General features: G+C 35.7%; 1 protein-coding gene across 1 annotated transcript; it reads right to left on the bottom strand.

Annotated features, from left to right (window-relative positions):
- Nucleotides 1-6,210: 6,210 nt before the first annotated feature.
- Nucleotides 6,211-16,049, bottom strand: LOC129755941 (endochitinase-like). The gene is made up of 3 exons (XM_055752658.1): nt 15,675-16,049; nt 14,915-15,533; nt 6,211-6,992 (listed from the first exon to the last, which is right to left on the bottom strand). Exons 1-3 carry the CDS (start codon nt 15,685-15,687, stop codon nt 6,389-6,391), a joined length of 1,236 nt encoding a protein of 411 aa, XP_055608633.1. The 5' UTR covers nt 15,688-16,049; the 3' UTR covers nt 6,211-6,388.
- Nucleotides 16,050-16,524: the final 475 nt, after the last annotated feature.

Here is a 16,524-nt window from a genome sequence, read left to right on the forward strand (position 1 = left end):
GCACTCAACCAAATTCGTGAAAAGTTAAACATTCTTAAGTTGAATTTGATTTTTCATTGATCATACATTTGATATTCAAATGACTGAGCTGCCCGTAGTTTTTTACTATTTACTTCTCCATACAGCAGGCCTCAGGCAGCACCCCTCCTACCAAAAATTTAAAAGTTCGATGTTGCAGAGATCGATCCTTTTGCATCGTTTTTTTTAGGTGGATCGATCCTGGAACCATTCAACTGAATCGATCGTTTCCAGAAGATCGAACATTCCTAAAAAGACAGCAGACTCTAAAATCAGCATTTTGAAAAAAAATCAGACAAAAATTCGAAATGGAAATATTTAGTGTTTAGCCACTTCTCGAAAAATAAAACAGTTATTTTATTGTAAACTTCCGATTAGTTCCTTAATTGTAGTGAACCGATAGGGGTTTTAGCTTTCTGCTTCTAATTAGTTCTCCAGGTTCATGTTAAACTTTTTTTCTAGAAATTTTGCTTTGAAAAAAATATTTCAGACGATTATAGTTTGCAGTTTACGAATAACTACCGGAAACTTGCTTTTTCAACATCCTATCGGATTCAATGGTGCCCAAAAAGAAAAAACAAGTAAAAATAAAAATTAAATCATTTTTGACTTTTAAGAAGCAGGAACAATTTTCTATGTAGAGTAATAGCGATCTGATAAGGTTAGAGGCCATTCAGATACCACGTGGACAGAAAAATGAGATTTTGACCCCCTTCCTCCCTCCATGGACAAGCGTGGACATGTGGTTGATTAGGTCTGTATAAGTTCTTTTTTCATTTGGCTGAAACATCCTCAAAGTGTGAAAACCATGTATTTCAATCGAAAACGCTCACTGAACAAGATAGAAGTTGCTATCGAAATACTGGTATCTGAACTTTTCATTTACCGTGGTTGAATTAAAAGGAATCTTCCGATTGCTTTGATGCAGTTGGTTCATGATCTTTGATCAAAGGCTAACCTCATTCAAACCTCTTTATTAGGAATTATTTCATACGTCCATCAATTCGTATCCATCAGAAGAGTCGTATTGCAGATATTTAAAAGATTTCAGAATAACATTCAGGTAATACCGTTACCTATGGGAGATGGGGGCATAATGGCCACCTTAAGGAAAACGCTTATTTAACCATAGAGAACAGCTGTAATATGTGAATGTGAATTGAAGTCTATTGCCTAATTGGATGAAACATGAAAAAGTAGATAAAAACGTTTAAAAACGCATTTCAAAATTTTTTGCCGAAAGCTGAAAACCAGTCACTGTAGAGGCATAATGAGAAACCCCCCGAGGCAGTATGAGCACCTTTAATGAAGGCATAATGAACGTTTTCTGCCGGGGATTCTAGCAGCAAATTCGACTCGATGAAATCAACTGACTAATAGAGCTACAGCTTGACTTGTATCGTCTGACGATTTGGCCTATTGGTAAGATGTCGGAGAGGTAATCAGTAGGCTCGAGTTCGATTCCTGGTCGAGGTGATTTTTTTTTTTCATTTATCATTCATGATCATGATTGCACTAAACGGTGAGGCGTAGATTCATCAAACGAAGCAATAACAAAATAATCTAGGTCTGTTTGTAGAATTCAAAGAATTAACACATGCTCATACATTATGTTTCTGGTGTTTTGTTTGACGGATGATGCTTTGATGCTATTAGCCGTATAATGTAACAATAAAAAAAAAATCAATCATGAATGGTATGTGCAAAAAAAATCCCCTCGAACAGGAATCGAACTCGAGTGTACTGATTACCTCTCCGACCCCTTACCAATAAGCCAAATCGACAGACGAAACAAGCCAAGCTGTAGCTCTATTAGTCAGTTGACTTCATCGAGTCGAATTTGCTGCTAGATTCCCCGGCAGAAAATGCTCATTATGCCTTCATTAATAGTGCTCTGTTCGCCTCTAGTGAACAAATTAAAGTAAAAAGCGTTTTAAAATTGATTAAAGTGAAAATCAAAAATTTAATGATGTTGAAAATTGAGAAACAATGTGTAGATCATGTTGCAGTGCGTACATTTCAGATCAAGATGATTTAAAGGTCATAAAAGCTTATTTGGTGGTGCTCAAAAATTATAATATTTTCATCACTTGAGAACCTAGCTGGTTATTATTTAATATTTCTGTAAAAATGAAAAGGATATTTCTTTTTTGGTGAAAAATTAATACTATGGGTAGTACGAAACAAGTCCTTATGAAAATTTGTTCAAGAATATACGTACTTATGTTGAAAAAAGGAATGCTCATTATGCCCTGGGTGCTCGTTATGCCCTCATCTCCCCTACGTTTTTCAATAGGTGTGTTAGTTTCGATTCTATCTAGCTAAAAAAACACTAATCCAAGGGGAGTAAATAGATGGTAGTACAATCTCTCAAATTTCAGAATCAGCCATGTTGATTGCTTCGTTAAGCTTGATCCATAGAACAGTTGAGACCATGGTTGCCAAAAGTTTTTTTTTTTAAATCAGGGCCTTTTTTTTCAAGGAATTTAACAGCAAGCTATCATTCTTCCCTACAAAAAATCAGGGACTGATGAATACAAATCAAGATACGTCAATGTAACGGAAATTTCGCTCAAAGTGATGACCTTTTTTTGGTCTTCGGTCCCGATTTTCACTTCAACCACTTCAACAATGGTATCTAATGCACTTCCTAACAACCCATTTTTCATAACATTTTCAAAAATCAGGCAAAATGAGATTTATTTTAAAAAAACAGGGAAATCCAATGGCTGATCAGGTTGTCAGGCTGAGCCTCGAAAAATCAGGCACATTGGCATCTTTGGTTAAGACCTAAGCTTGCCTTTGCATTTTAGCACACTGCTAAGGCTATGATCATTTAGAATCCGGGAAGTTACAAACGCGTGTACTTTAAAAACTATTCATTTGATCGATAAACTTTCTATGGAGGAAATGAAGGTGTTAATATGACATTTGATGTAAAAATATAAAAAAAAATATATTTATCAATGATTTAGCTTAGCTTGATTGACTACTCACATCCACCTGAATCATTGAACCCGAAATGCTCCATATATCAATCAATACTAAATAAATTCACGTCTGAAATAGATATTTTCAATTGTTGAATTTTTTTTTTTTTTTTTTTTTTTTTTTTTTTTTTTTTTTTTTTTTTTTTTTTTTTTTTTGACACTTTACCAGCATTATGGCATTCGTGTCTAAGTAATTGTTGAATAATGATATTATCATTTAACTCTCTTTTTTCTTTACAAAATGCATTTCGAAAACCATGATCGCAGGCGTGGCTCAGTGGAACGAGTGCTACATCGCCAATGGTTGCTACTCCGTGATTGACCGAGGCCATCAATTTTGTCAATCAAAAGAATGGTACTTGGGATTAGTAGCTCATTCTCATTGTACAAAACTGATGCTCTCTCTTTGAACATCAATAACGGCGCCGGCCACGTACTAGTAGTCAATTGATAGTTAGGAAAAAATATAGAAAGGGATGAATAATATAACTTTGCGCTTTAGGACCGAGGTCACCTCTGCATCCTAGCAAACAATTCCGTTTCGGAGTATGGAAAACAATTTTGACAAGTGTGATATAGTTTTCATATTCCTGAAATTGTTGTTTAATGGAAATACCTGAACTGGTACAAGTACAATCCTAACTTATAACCACATTTTTTCGTTTTTCATGATACTTTTCAACACATCTAATTATCAGCCATTTGATCGCAATATTTTCACTCCTTTTCCTTAAATGATAGAATCATAGTGTTATAGAAGCTGAATTGATATTATAGTCGTTTTATTAATTTCTTAATGCTTCTCTGATCTCGGCCTCATACTAGTTTTCTGGTTTTGATGGAATGTATAAACAAATATCACAACACGCATTGGATCAATCTTTTTGTCATTAACCTGAAAAGATAAATTTTTTCGATTGAAAAAACAATTGCGGTAATTAAATCGTTGCACACTACATCATTAATAAGAAGCATTTTAGAATTAAAATATTTTTATTGAAAAAGTTATGAAAGGAGTTGATGGTTTTTGATGGAGAAAACATTATCGAAAAAATAATTTAAGATATGTCGGACAATTTTGTTATGTTTTCGTTCAACAGCTAGTCAATGTTCTGATATGATTACTTTAATGTAGCATTAATATCTACTACAACCTCTTTATAATTGCAAAAAATATTTGTTACGAATATAATGGAATCAACAAACAGTTTCATTGAAAAAAAAAAATCTTTTGATTCCTTATCCTTATCCTTATCTTATTCTTTAAAAAACCTTAACTCCCGAAAATGTACAAACTCAATGGAAAAAAAACTATTCGATTTATAAAAGAATTCTAACTTTTTCATAAAATTTCTTTTTTATCATTGCACACTTTTTTAAGTCATGTATTGATTTATTTTTTTACCACAGAAACAAAAGCGAAAAAAATCAGAAAAAATCAACAGTTCATGAGCTTTATATTTTATTATATATATTATATTTTTATATTTTTTATTTTCTTAGCGGCCCACCACACTCCCCCACACCAAGAAGCTCATTAGAGCCCCCTGGTAATGGACGCTAACTGTTCTCAGCACGTCTGGCAGCAAAAGGGAAATAAAACAACTCGCGATCAAGATTTAATCATGCTGAGAACCTAAAAAAATTATTTAAACGAGGGAATGTAACGATACAACAACTAAACTACAACATGAATCTCAGTGGAAAGATATTTTCCTTTGAAGAGATACATGCGTTTCTATTATTAAAGGTACAAGCTAACAAAAAACAAATTAAAAATTGAGCTTAAGATTAGATTAATTAGAACTATTAAATTAAATAAAATGAATTATTTATCCAGCTAAGAAAATTTCGAAAAGGTATCTAATAGTCCTATTTGCCGCTGGTAGTGTTGGTGATATTGTGCTAGTTGTTTCACCAATACTTTCCAGTTTTGGGACAATCAACCTCAAAAACGATCATGTGTGTTGACCGGCTGCCCGTTTTTTGTACTGAGAGTTTTTTGAGGTTAATTGTCCCGTCTCGCTCAGCAAGTGTGCGTAAGATATGTCAAAAACAACTCTATTGACTCTAAAAAAGTGGTTGGCTGAACATCAAATTAAATTTTCTTTGAAATATTGCATTAGTTTGTTCTTGAAATAATTCCTGTATGTTATGTTTTTTATATCAGAGGGAAGACTATTAAATTTTGTGTTGTGCTTTCAAGCCAACAATTAAGAATTTTCGAGGCGCAAAATGCGTAAAAGGAGCAAATTGGTGCAAAATTATTTTTACCATGTCTTTTTGCATCGTAAATATCTCAAACACGCGTATGCTTAAAAATCTATCAAAAATAGGCAAGATAGTCCTTTTCATAACCAACACAACGCTTCTAAAGTTTTGCATATCCGAGCTCTATTAACGTAGCTATCACCGAAATAAAGTGCCCGGATACTAAATGATCATAGCCTTAGTTTGTAAACAAAGATAACGAGCACCACCACATAACTTCACCGCACTCTCCACGCCTACTTACTGTGAAAGTAAGAGAACCTAGTTTTATAATGACCTTGCTCCAATTCAAGGCAATAAGACAATGTAACCTCTTTATTTTTAGTCCAATTTCCAGACGATGAATATAATAAATGATAATAATTTTTTTTTTTCGTAAACAGATGGCAAATCATGAGACACTTCCTAGACTGAATTCCGCAGTGGTACCAAGAGTCTGAATGAAAACGAAATATTTGCGACTTCCATTGAGATAACGATGCGTTCGAGAAAAAGAAATCTCGCTAAATCATAGGTTTTGCCAGGTAGCACGAAAATTCATCGTCAGATATCAGAATGCATCAATAACATCGAGATTGTTACTTAACGTGCCACTATCGGCGAAAATTCAATCTGCGCGACCGGTTGTGTACATTTGCATTTGCGGTTCCGTTCGACAAATTATTGCTTCGCTGATTGAAAATTCCTCTGAACAGCAGCTTCAAGAAGGATTAAGTTGAATTAAAATAAGGTTTGTGCTTGTGTACCGGATACGACTTTTCGGAAAAGGTTGCGGCATATAATTTCTTAACCGTTTCCCTCATGTGGATTCCTTTCAACGGCCCCGTATGTCGTCTATATGGCGCACGGGTACATTTTCGGTCGGGTTGGGATTGTCTTCATTCGGATATAAATTTAGCTCAGAGCAAATAGCGCCAAAAAGTAGCTCATGTGAAAATTATTTTTATTATAATATTACGCAAGAATCTGTGTTTCGCGGCTTCAAAAAGGGACTTATTTATAGCATAATTAAATAGTTTTCTGGCACAGTCGAACATTATCTTACAAACAATAAGTCTTGGGATCTTAGCCTATAAAAATAAATTAATTGTCTTTATTTTATTTAAATTTTATCGAACCGATCGTTTGGTGGGCCACGTTACTAAACTCTCGTTTTTAGTTTCCTCATAATATCCATGCAGTACTCGCGTCAACGGATAAGCTTGTCCACATTTGCCTCGATAATCGTCCAAATCCAGCGAGAAAGCGTAAATTCCCGCCAATTTTTTGTTGACTGCCCATTGAATTTTGGCTTTTAAAGATCGTTCATCTTCATAACCGATCCATTCTTCCGAATTAAAAGCGTACGGACATTTTCCAACCTCGTCCCATCGAATGGTCATGGCCGGCAGTGCTTGACAGATTTCACAATACCCGAGATAGCCGGGTTCGTTCGTCAGCTCGCCTGCGGAACCGGCTCCAATGGTGGGTGATCCTACGGCGTTTTCCTCCGGGCTCGAAAGCAGATACGTTCTTCCAAACAGGGGAACGCCGAGCACTATCTGACTGGGCGAACATCCGCCCTTCAGCCAATGATCAACGCCATTCTGAACGTTCAAGCCAATGAAGCTGCCTTCGTCGGTCGAGCGATCCTGCATGGGACTGTGAACGTCGGCAAAATTGTTCCACCAGCCGCGAAGGTCGTATCCGATCACATGGATGAAGTGTGCGGCCCTACAAAAAAGTAGAAATAAGCAAAGAAATATAGTTATTAAAATTCGATTTATTTATTTCTTCAATCATTAGTAGACACATACATTGTTGGTTACTATACAAAGATATAAAAATAATAAGTATTGTCAGTTCAATAATTTAAAATACTCTTTGAGTTTATGCCGAGATGTCGTAAAGTCAATGGCTTCACAGTGTTGATTATAAAAAATCGCCATGCTTTTGACTGGCCCAGTTTTTGCGTATTCTGTGCGATGATGATTGAGAGTAAATATAAATATGTACTTCGGTTTCTAAGTCGTCTAGTTGGCGCATAAAAATTTAATTTTCCAAATTTTGGAAAGAAGTTCTGCTGTTGCAACTCGCTACGGAACAATATCGTGTACAAAAGAAACTTTTGCTTATTAAGATGTAAATTATAGTTCTTTACGAACATGATCTTACCAAAAGGCCTCAGCCCTAGCTTGTTAAAAGAATGAAACGAATAATTTTATCAAGAAGATGTACCCAAAACCGCGATTTTCCTAAGACAAAATTGTCGTTTTCACCCCTTCGAAACCCCTGTTGAGTTTTCGATGTTTTGAATGGTGCCCAGTGGAGCCAGGTCAAATAATTTTTCAACATTCGCACTATTTTTTTTAATCAGCAAATCATTATGATTATTAAAGCAAATTTAACAATGTTTTGAAAAATCCTCATGTAAACATGAGGCCATGACCTGATGTGACGCAACGAACACGATGGCAGTAAAGTTTTCATTAATAACTTATTTCAATAGTAATCGAATTGTTTCGGATGTGAGTTTTGCTAAAGCTCATATCATGACAAATATTTGATCAGAAATTGCACCTCGATTAGAGTTATAATAAAAAAAGTTATATTGGTTTTTAAATTACCTTAAACTCATCAAAAGTATGCAATGTGTAAATCGAAAACTAGAAAAAATCATAGAACAGCATAGATCAGACTAATGAAGCTTTCCGGGCAGAGTTCAATAATCTACAAGCGAATAATCCGGCTGAACGGCTAGAGAAACTGAGCACAATTTACAGTCAACTAAAAAAAGATACTCAAAAACAATATTTGTTGTAGCTTGAAGCCAAAATCAAGGGCTTTTGCCCATGGATGTCGCTCGACGTTTGGAAGCTGATGCTAAGCAAAGATAAAGCACTTTTGCGTTGTAAAAAACACCCTACCAATGAAGAATTTTAAAAGCCTTTTTCCAAAATCTAACCAAAGAGAAATGTGGAAAAACTTGAACAACCTGGAAGGAGTGAACGAATCGAAAAAAGAAACGATAAAGCTAGAGCTACATAAATGGAGGAAGGAAAAACGATGGCCAACGCGTTCAATCACTATTTCTGTAACATAGGAATCCAACTCGCTGCCACAATCCCAAGAAATGTCCACAGAAATGATCATCGCTATGTCGGAAACAGCAGTAGTATTTATCTTCGACCGGCAAAAGAGCAAGAAGTTATCCTTAAAATAAGCAAGCTCGACAACTAAAAAAGTCCGGGACCGGCTGATATTCCAGCACATTTTGTCAAAGCGAATCATACCATTTTGGCACCCTTGATTAGAGACGTTTTCAACGATTGCATACAAAACGGTGAATTCAAAGAATTCCTGCAAAGAGCACGAGTTCTACCCGTTTATAAAACAGGAAAAAAGACTGATTGCAGCTACTATCGCCCGATTTCTATACTATCGGTGTTCAGTAAGATCTTGGAGCAGCCAATAGCTGATCGTGTTTTGCAATTCATGTAGCACCACAATATCCTGTACACCAATCAATATGGCTTTCGCGAAATATCAAGTACTCTGACAGCAGCCTCTGAGCTAGTGGATGCAATCCACAATGCAATGCCCTTGATAGCAGATAATTCATGGGAGTTTTGTTCTTAGACTTGAAGAAGGCTTTTGCCACGATCGACTAGACCGTTCTTCTCCGGAGACTAGAGGCTTGTGGAATCAGAGGTGGTGCGAATTCCCTTTTTGGGAGTTATTTAACCAACCGGAAACAATACGTCCAAATAAACCAGTCAACTAGTGATCTATGTAACTGGTCTGTTGGGGTTCCTCAAGGCAGCAACCTAGGGCCTTTTTTGTTCATCCTATATGTAAACGATCTGCAAAAGTTACATTTACATGGTAACCCCAGACTGTTTGCTGACGACACTTCACTGTCCTACGAGCACACAGATATTGGAACGATAATTTCCCAGATGTCGACTGATTTAGAAATTCTTCAGGAATATTTTGATGCAAACCTCCTCTTGCTCAATCTGGATAAGACAAAATATGTCATCTTTAGATCCATGAACCGACCTTCTGCGTGCCACAATCAGCTTAAAGTTGGTACCACATCTATTGAACAAGTTAAAACTTTCAAATACCTAGGCCAAAAGTTCGACGAGCAGATTAGATGGAACGCGCATATAGATGGCCTTAGAAATGAACTAAGCACCATATACAGCATCATATGGAAGATTTTGAGATTCGTAACATGGTCTCGATTCGGGGAGCTGCTAGGAAGAGCTACATCAGCTCTTGGCTCTTCAAGCCATACCGAACCGATGCTTAAAAGCAGTTTATAAACGGCCAAGACTTTTCTGCTCCCACGATCTTTACCAAGAAGCCTCGATACTACTAATGGCCGCTTTAAGGGAACTTCAAAGTGTGATTTAGATTCACAACAAACTGAACAATCCGCTTTTCCATCACAACCCACAAATCCAGCATCTGAACCACAGATTTCCAACACGCTCAAAAGGAAATCTAATAACTAGGAGAGCCAACACGAAGGAAATGAAAAACAAAAAATTTGAAAATTGTTATATTGAAGAAAAGAAATGATGTTCGACCGAAATATTATACATTATAAAAAGAAGTACCGTAAAACGGGGTAACTTTGATCACCGGGTTAAATTTGCCAACAAAAAACTTTTCCACATTATCATCAATAACTCTGTCGTTGGTTGGAATTTTTGAAAACTGTTTTCTACGTTTGAAAGCCTGTCAACTGAGTATAAAATAGGCAACATTTGGTTTGTATTTGAAATTTTTTTTGTTAAAAAAAAATCTAATTTCAAAATCTTAAATTATCTATTTTTCCAAGGCTCGCAAACAAACAGCTCTCCTGATGATACCAAAATGCATTTAGAAGCAAACGGGTTGTTTAATGTGAAAGAACAACTTTTTTCTTTGTATATGAACAGTTAGTGTGCTATTTTTATAGTCATTTAACGATAAATTTTTGAGATATTTAAAAAATAAGGACATTTTCCAAGAGTAAGCTTGTGTTGGACAAATGGATAGGAACCCTATCAAATCGTTAATTTTGAAGAAAAAATGAAAATGGAGATAGTGGGAGGGCCTAGGGGAATGTGTGAAGGTAGAATTTCATTTGTATTTTGAAGCTCTAACTATTTAGCAATAATAATTATTTTGCCCCTAAATGTAGGCAGCATCATTGCTCTATTTTCGATTATAAATATTTTAAAAATTAAACGTTAAAAATCAAGGTTAAATTGATAAACTAGCATTTTTCAATTTTTTTAAGGTATTTTGTATCCTTAATGATAAAGAAAACTCGTTAAAACCGTCAGAATAGAGATTGATCAATGTCACCCCAAAGCGTCAAATTCTGAAGAGAGACGAAAACGATTTTTAAATCAAATTTAAAGAGGTCTAATAATTTTCTGCATCCATGTTCTACGTTCATAGGAGTCAAGTACTGGTTTTAAAAATATAAAACATGCCACATTCCCCTTAACAGAAAAAAATAATCGAAAAATATTGAAAAAAGTTATCAATATTAGTATGTTCCGAAAATCAATCATTTTCACTGAGCCATGCTTGGATACATTCAGAGCCAAAAAATCAAAGCAGTCAAATTTTTCTTCTTCAACCAAATCATACAAACAATCATACATGACAACGACGCTTCTGTATTTGAAACACTTTTGCGATACATATGAGGACGCAGACTATCAGCAACGAACGTCTCGATGCTGATTCCCTTCCTTGACGACTTTCAAACTTTAGGATCATAACTGATATGTATCAGTTTTGAGCGATCTATGTAGGCTATCAGATGATTTTTCACGTTTCGCTTTGCGTAGAAGGACAAAATCATGACTAGGTAACCGCAGTGAACTATCCAGCATGTGCTACGGCTTTTTTGAACATGTGGTCCTGGTATTTCTTCAGATTTTTCCTTCTGAAACATTCATGATCGTCTATCAATAATGAACATTATCAACAATGATGCGAGGATAGACGTTCGGGAATGATTGAGGGAGCGACGTTCAAAATGTATCGCCAAGTATGTCGATCACCGTCGATTAGCCACGTGACGAATAGCAACGGTAGCCTCCGATGGGCATGGTATATTTTCTTGTATCAAGTTAGTGTTGATTTTCGACATATATTCAATGGGTACTTTTACCATGTGCGTATCACAGCACTCGGAGATATCAGTATTCTAGCTAGAAACCAATCCTGATTGCTTTTCTTGAGCGATTTTCCGAACATTAAATATTACCCCGGATTACGGTAACAAAAAAAATTAATAAATACCTAGTGAGGAAGTTTTATGCCTTCGGGAGCATGGTCTTCCATTTTGAAACCGTTATAACTTATTTATTTCTCAACCGATTTTAATTCTGTAAACAGCATTGAACGTGGCTTCAAAAGTTAAATGAAAATTAAAAAAAAACTCTAATTTTTGTTGCGTCAAATCATTAAAAGTGCCTACCCCATTTGGAAAAAACATGTTTAGGGTACAGGGCATAAATTTTTTTGAGTATAACCCGTGTAGTGAGAAAAACTGTAAGCATTCATCATAAAATAGATTTTTATTATTAAAAATGAACTAATTTAATTGTACACAGTAAACGAGAATTACCGAGTTCGGTTGTTTGTTTTTACCGAATCTTAGCATGGGCAAATCGTTAAACTGTTCGGTAGTTTTTTCGGTAAAAATAAACGGTAAAATAAACGAACATCGGTAAATCGATTCTTCATTTACCGATGTTCGTTTATTTTTGACCGAAAAAAATACCGAACAGTTTAACGATTTACACATGTTAGGATTTCGGTAAAAAAAAAAATTACCGAACTCGGTAATTTTCGTTTACTGTGTATGTATCTTGTTTTTTATAAGTCTCATTTGATTTTATTAATGCAAACAAAGCTGAAGAAATCGCCTTTCAAATTGTATGTATAAATTTCAACAAAAATGAAAAGTAAAAAATGACCAACCTTTCCGAAGAACGCGAGTAATTTAGATCTGAGATTAAAATTTTCGATTTTTTCTTGTTTTTTATATTTCCCAATTCTGCCAAAAACTATAATTATGATGAAATTTCTAAAAAGACTTAAGACAAATTGAATCTTGGGTGTATTTTGAAGCATAATTCAAATCGTTTTGCAGTCTTTTACAAAGTTGTTACATGAGTTGGAATCTTTAATATTGAATGCTCAAAGATTTTCTTTAGTGATGCCGAAAAAAAATATAGTCTTAACCATGAAAATTTCCAAAAATTCATGATTTTTTTTAAGCAGATTGTCAAAGCAAAATCTGAATTCTTTATTGAATGAAGAATAATAAAAGATTCAAATTTAGTTATTGTTTTGTATCTAGGTTCGTTAGCTCACCACGTATGAATGATTGTTTTGATTCAAAATTGACCAATTTTAATCAATTTCAATCATTAAAACCAGAGGAGAGAGATAAAATCTGATAAATGATCTTCCAAATTTTGTTATTTTAACATTGGCACCAAAAATGATATTCCTTAGTGTTATCAAATTAATTTTTTAAACTTCAAGTTATCACTAAGCACATACATAACTGTGCTAAATCTAATCTCTATATATAAAAAGCAATTTCTGAATGTTTGTTTGTTTGTTTGTTGGTCCTTTATAGACTCAGCCGTCTTAAGAGCTAGAGGTCTGATATTTGGCATGGATTAGATTTTCGGATAACCCCTCCTGAAGGGGGTCGTCCATAGAAGACAAACATTGTTTTCGCGACATTATTTTTCATCGGATCGTGTTGAAAATTTGTACGTGAGCGTTTTGAAAGACGAGCAATCGATTTCAGGTGTCAAATTTTGTGTAAGGGGTCGGCCGAAGGGGTCGTCCATATTAACTGTTAGCTGTTTTTTCGACATTGACGTTATTATACTTCGTATTCAGTTGAAAATTGGTACACGATAGTTTTGAGTGATGTGCAATCGATTTGAGGTATCAAATTCAGTGTAAGGGGCCGGAAAAAGGGGTCGTCCATATTAAATTTTTAGTATCTTAGTGATATTGACGTTTTTATACATCGGATTGGCATGAAAATTTGCACATAGGAGTTATTAGGGATAAACAATTGATTTCACTTATCCAAACTAAAATCAGGGGTCGGCCAAAGGGGTCGTCCATATTAACTATTCTCTGTTGATGTGATATTGTCGTTATTATACATCGGATTCAGACGAAAATTGGTGCACGAGAGTTTTAAGAGACGAGCAATGGATTTCAGGTATTAAATTCAGTGTTCAATATTTTTGCAATATCGTCGTTATTTATTATACATCGGATGGGGATGAAAATTTGCACACGGTAGTTTTCAGGGACGGGCAATCGATTTCAGATGTCAAATGTTTGCCAGGGGTTGACGAAAGGGGTCGTCCATATAAATTAATTTTTCTCTGTTTTTAGCAGTATTGAGGTTATTATACAATGGATTGCTTTGAAAATTCACACATGGGAGTTTTGAGGGAAGGGCAATCGATTTCAGATATCAAAGATTGTATAAGAGGCCACCGAAAGGGGTTTAGCTTTTTGGCAATAAGGCCGGAACAAATTTCAAATCCTTCTTTTGTCACTCGGAGTTGGAACATCGCGAGGGGGGGACAATAAAAAATAATGCGAAAAACAAATTAATTGCACGAAAGCTTGTATGCAACAAAATTGCATACTTTATCATTGCACAAAACCTATAAATCAAGTAATTTTTTATCGAAAATTTCAATAAAATTGAGAATTCAAAAGGTTAAACAACTCCCATCTTTTAAAATTTGTTTCTTATTTTTGTGATCTTTTAGATATTTGAACTGTTTTTCGAAATTTACATAAAATACTGAAAATTTTATATATTCTCCCCTTCGGGTTTTTGGAAAATTTCGAAGGGGGGGGGGAGGGGTGACAAAAGAAGAATTTGATATTTGTACCAGCCTAATTGCGTTGTAATGCAACGATTGAGTCGAAATTTAAATAATTTCATACAAACTGTTCATGACATATTACAAGTTGAAAGCCAAACGGAAATCGTATGGGATCAGCTAGTAAAAAATATAATGGTGATCATTTTACGAGAAGAGTGATTCAACAAAGCAACAAATTAACTAGAGTTAAATCCCAGAACAGATGACTAGTCTGTTATTAAACATAAAGGTGAAGGTGCACTATTTGTGCTGTAAGAATCGATAAATGATTTATCTGACGGGAATGTTTCAACTTGAATGATGCTGGATTTTTAGAACTATCAAAGTGCTTATACCTAATCGATTCTGTTCAAGAAAATCACTTGTTATCCGAATCAGAAATGATCGAATTTCCAAAACCAATAATATTAGTTTTGTAAAACCGTAATAAACTGATATAACACTCCCCCTCACTCACCCCAACACTCCCCCCCCCCCCCCCCCTAAACGTGCTGCGTAATGATATAAACTTTTTCGCAGTAGAAAACACTATAAGTTCTGCATTGAATGGAGATGAATGACATTTCTAAAAGAACCCCAAGTAAGTACCTGCTTAATTCAAACTAGTTTTGGAACTTCAATAGCTGGGTACAATAACTCCTCTACAAATTGGGCCAAATTACCAACTGATCACTTGATCACTTATTGAGAAATACTTACTCGCAAAGCGCATCTATCTGATAGCCCGCGTCGAGTCGGGACTTGTCTGCTGGAACCTGCACGCTCACTTCCCAGTCTCGTTTCGCATCATCGAACGTCTGCTGCAGTTCTCGAATCAGGTAATAAAAATTATCTTTATCATTCACATTCCCGCCCCGCTCGTAATTTCCCGGATACATCCACACCACTTCGAGTCCATCGAACCCGTACTTGTGCAAAAACTTAACAACACTGCCCACAAAACGTCGTCGCCGATTGCGATTCTCGGTCATTTGGCTAAACTTTTCACCACCGTGGCCCCAACCCCCGATGGCTACTAACAATTTGAGGTTGGGAAATTTGTCCTTCAAATCCGCGAACCGCTGGAAGCCATTCTCGCCGTAATCGTAGTCCGGTTGCATGGAAGTCAGTTCATAGGATTTCTCACTGATGCCAACGAAATTGTACACAACATGGGAACACAAGTTGCCAGGTATATCTTCGATGGAATACGCCCCATCTTCTTGCCTAAATCGAGACCAGGTCGTGTAATGACAAATGAATCTACGCCCCTTGTTGGTTGAATGACTGATTCCTTGAACTGTTGCCGAAGCTAAACAAACCACCAGAAACAATAGCACTGAAAACACGAAAGAATGAAAAAAAAACAAAAGTTAAACCACTTTCCAATTCTTCACAGGTATAGAATTAATCTTCAGAACTATTACAACTACTTTTCGCTTGACATGATCTTAACTCATATGGGGTACTATGCACTCACCTTGTCTCGCCATGCTCGTAAGCTGTACTGTTGCTACTCCTCAAAGCTTCAGCTGCTAATAAATGATCGTTACAAGACTGAACAGCGCTTTATTAGCAGCTCTAGCTATATAGTTCTACCCCTTCGAGGAGCTGGAGGAGTGCGTTCAAATAGTAATGCGAAAAAAACTGGAAAATCCATTCGATCGATCCCGCGATCTCAAACGGTTGAAAATATAGCACTGGGGCTCTCACGGAAAACGATGACTAAACCGGCTTCTGTATGAAGATCACCGCTACACGTGAGAGACAGAGAGCTTCGTCCGTTTGATTATCAGGTTAAGTTACCTACCTAAACGATGGTCTAGTTAAATCCCTGTTGGAAGGGTGTGATTGGAATCCCTAATTGGTATGTTTTTATTGACTGCGGTGTGGGTTTTTTTTTGGTAAGCAAGAAACAGTGTTTACACAAATGACGATGCTAGGGACATCAAATTGAATTTGCCAGATTTTTTTTTGGTTTCACCAGTTATTTTTAAAATTTACTAAAAAAATGACCACATCGGCGCTATAACTATTAATTGAATATTTAATGCATTAAAACTGTTTGAAATCTTCTACAGTACTGAGTTGAGCTAAAAATTGTGAAAAATAAATCGAGGACATATAAGCTCGTATGCAATAGAGCTTGAACTTAAATTCGTCGAAAATTTATACCTACGAGAGCAATTAAACTTAATTTGAAAAATCGAAAGAGTTGGATTTACACAACTAACACACGACGTGTTCCAGGACACGATACTCGACGTTCTTACATACGAAAATTCGAAATTACTTTATTTTCGACCGGATCGGTGTTGATGATGTCGGTG

The sequence above is a fragment of the Uranotaenia lowii genome, chromosome 1 (assembly GCF_029784155.1).
Source record: "Uranotaenia lowii strain MFRU-FL chromosome 1, ASM2978415v1, whole genome shotgun sequence".
Lineage (NCBI taxonomy): Eukaryota > Metazoa > Arthropoda > Insecta > Diptera > Culicidae > Uranotaenia > Uranotaenia lowii.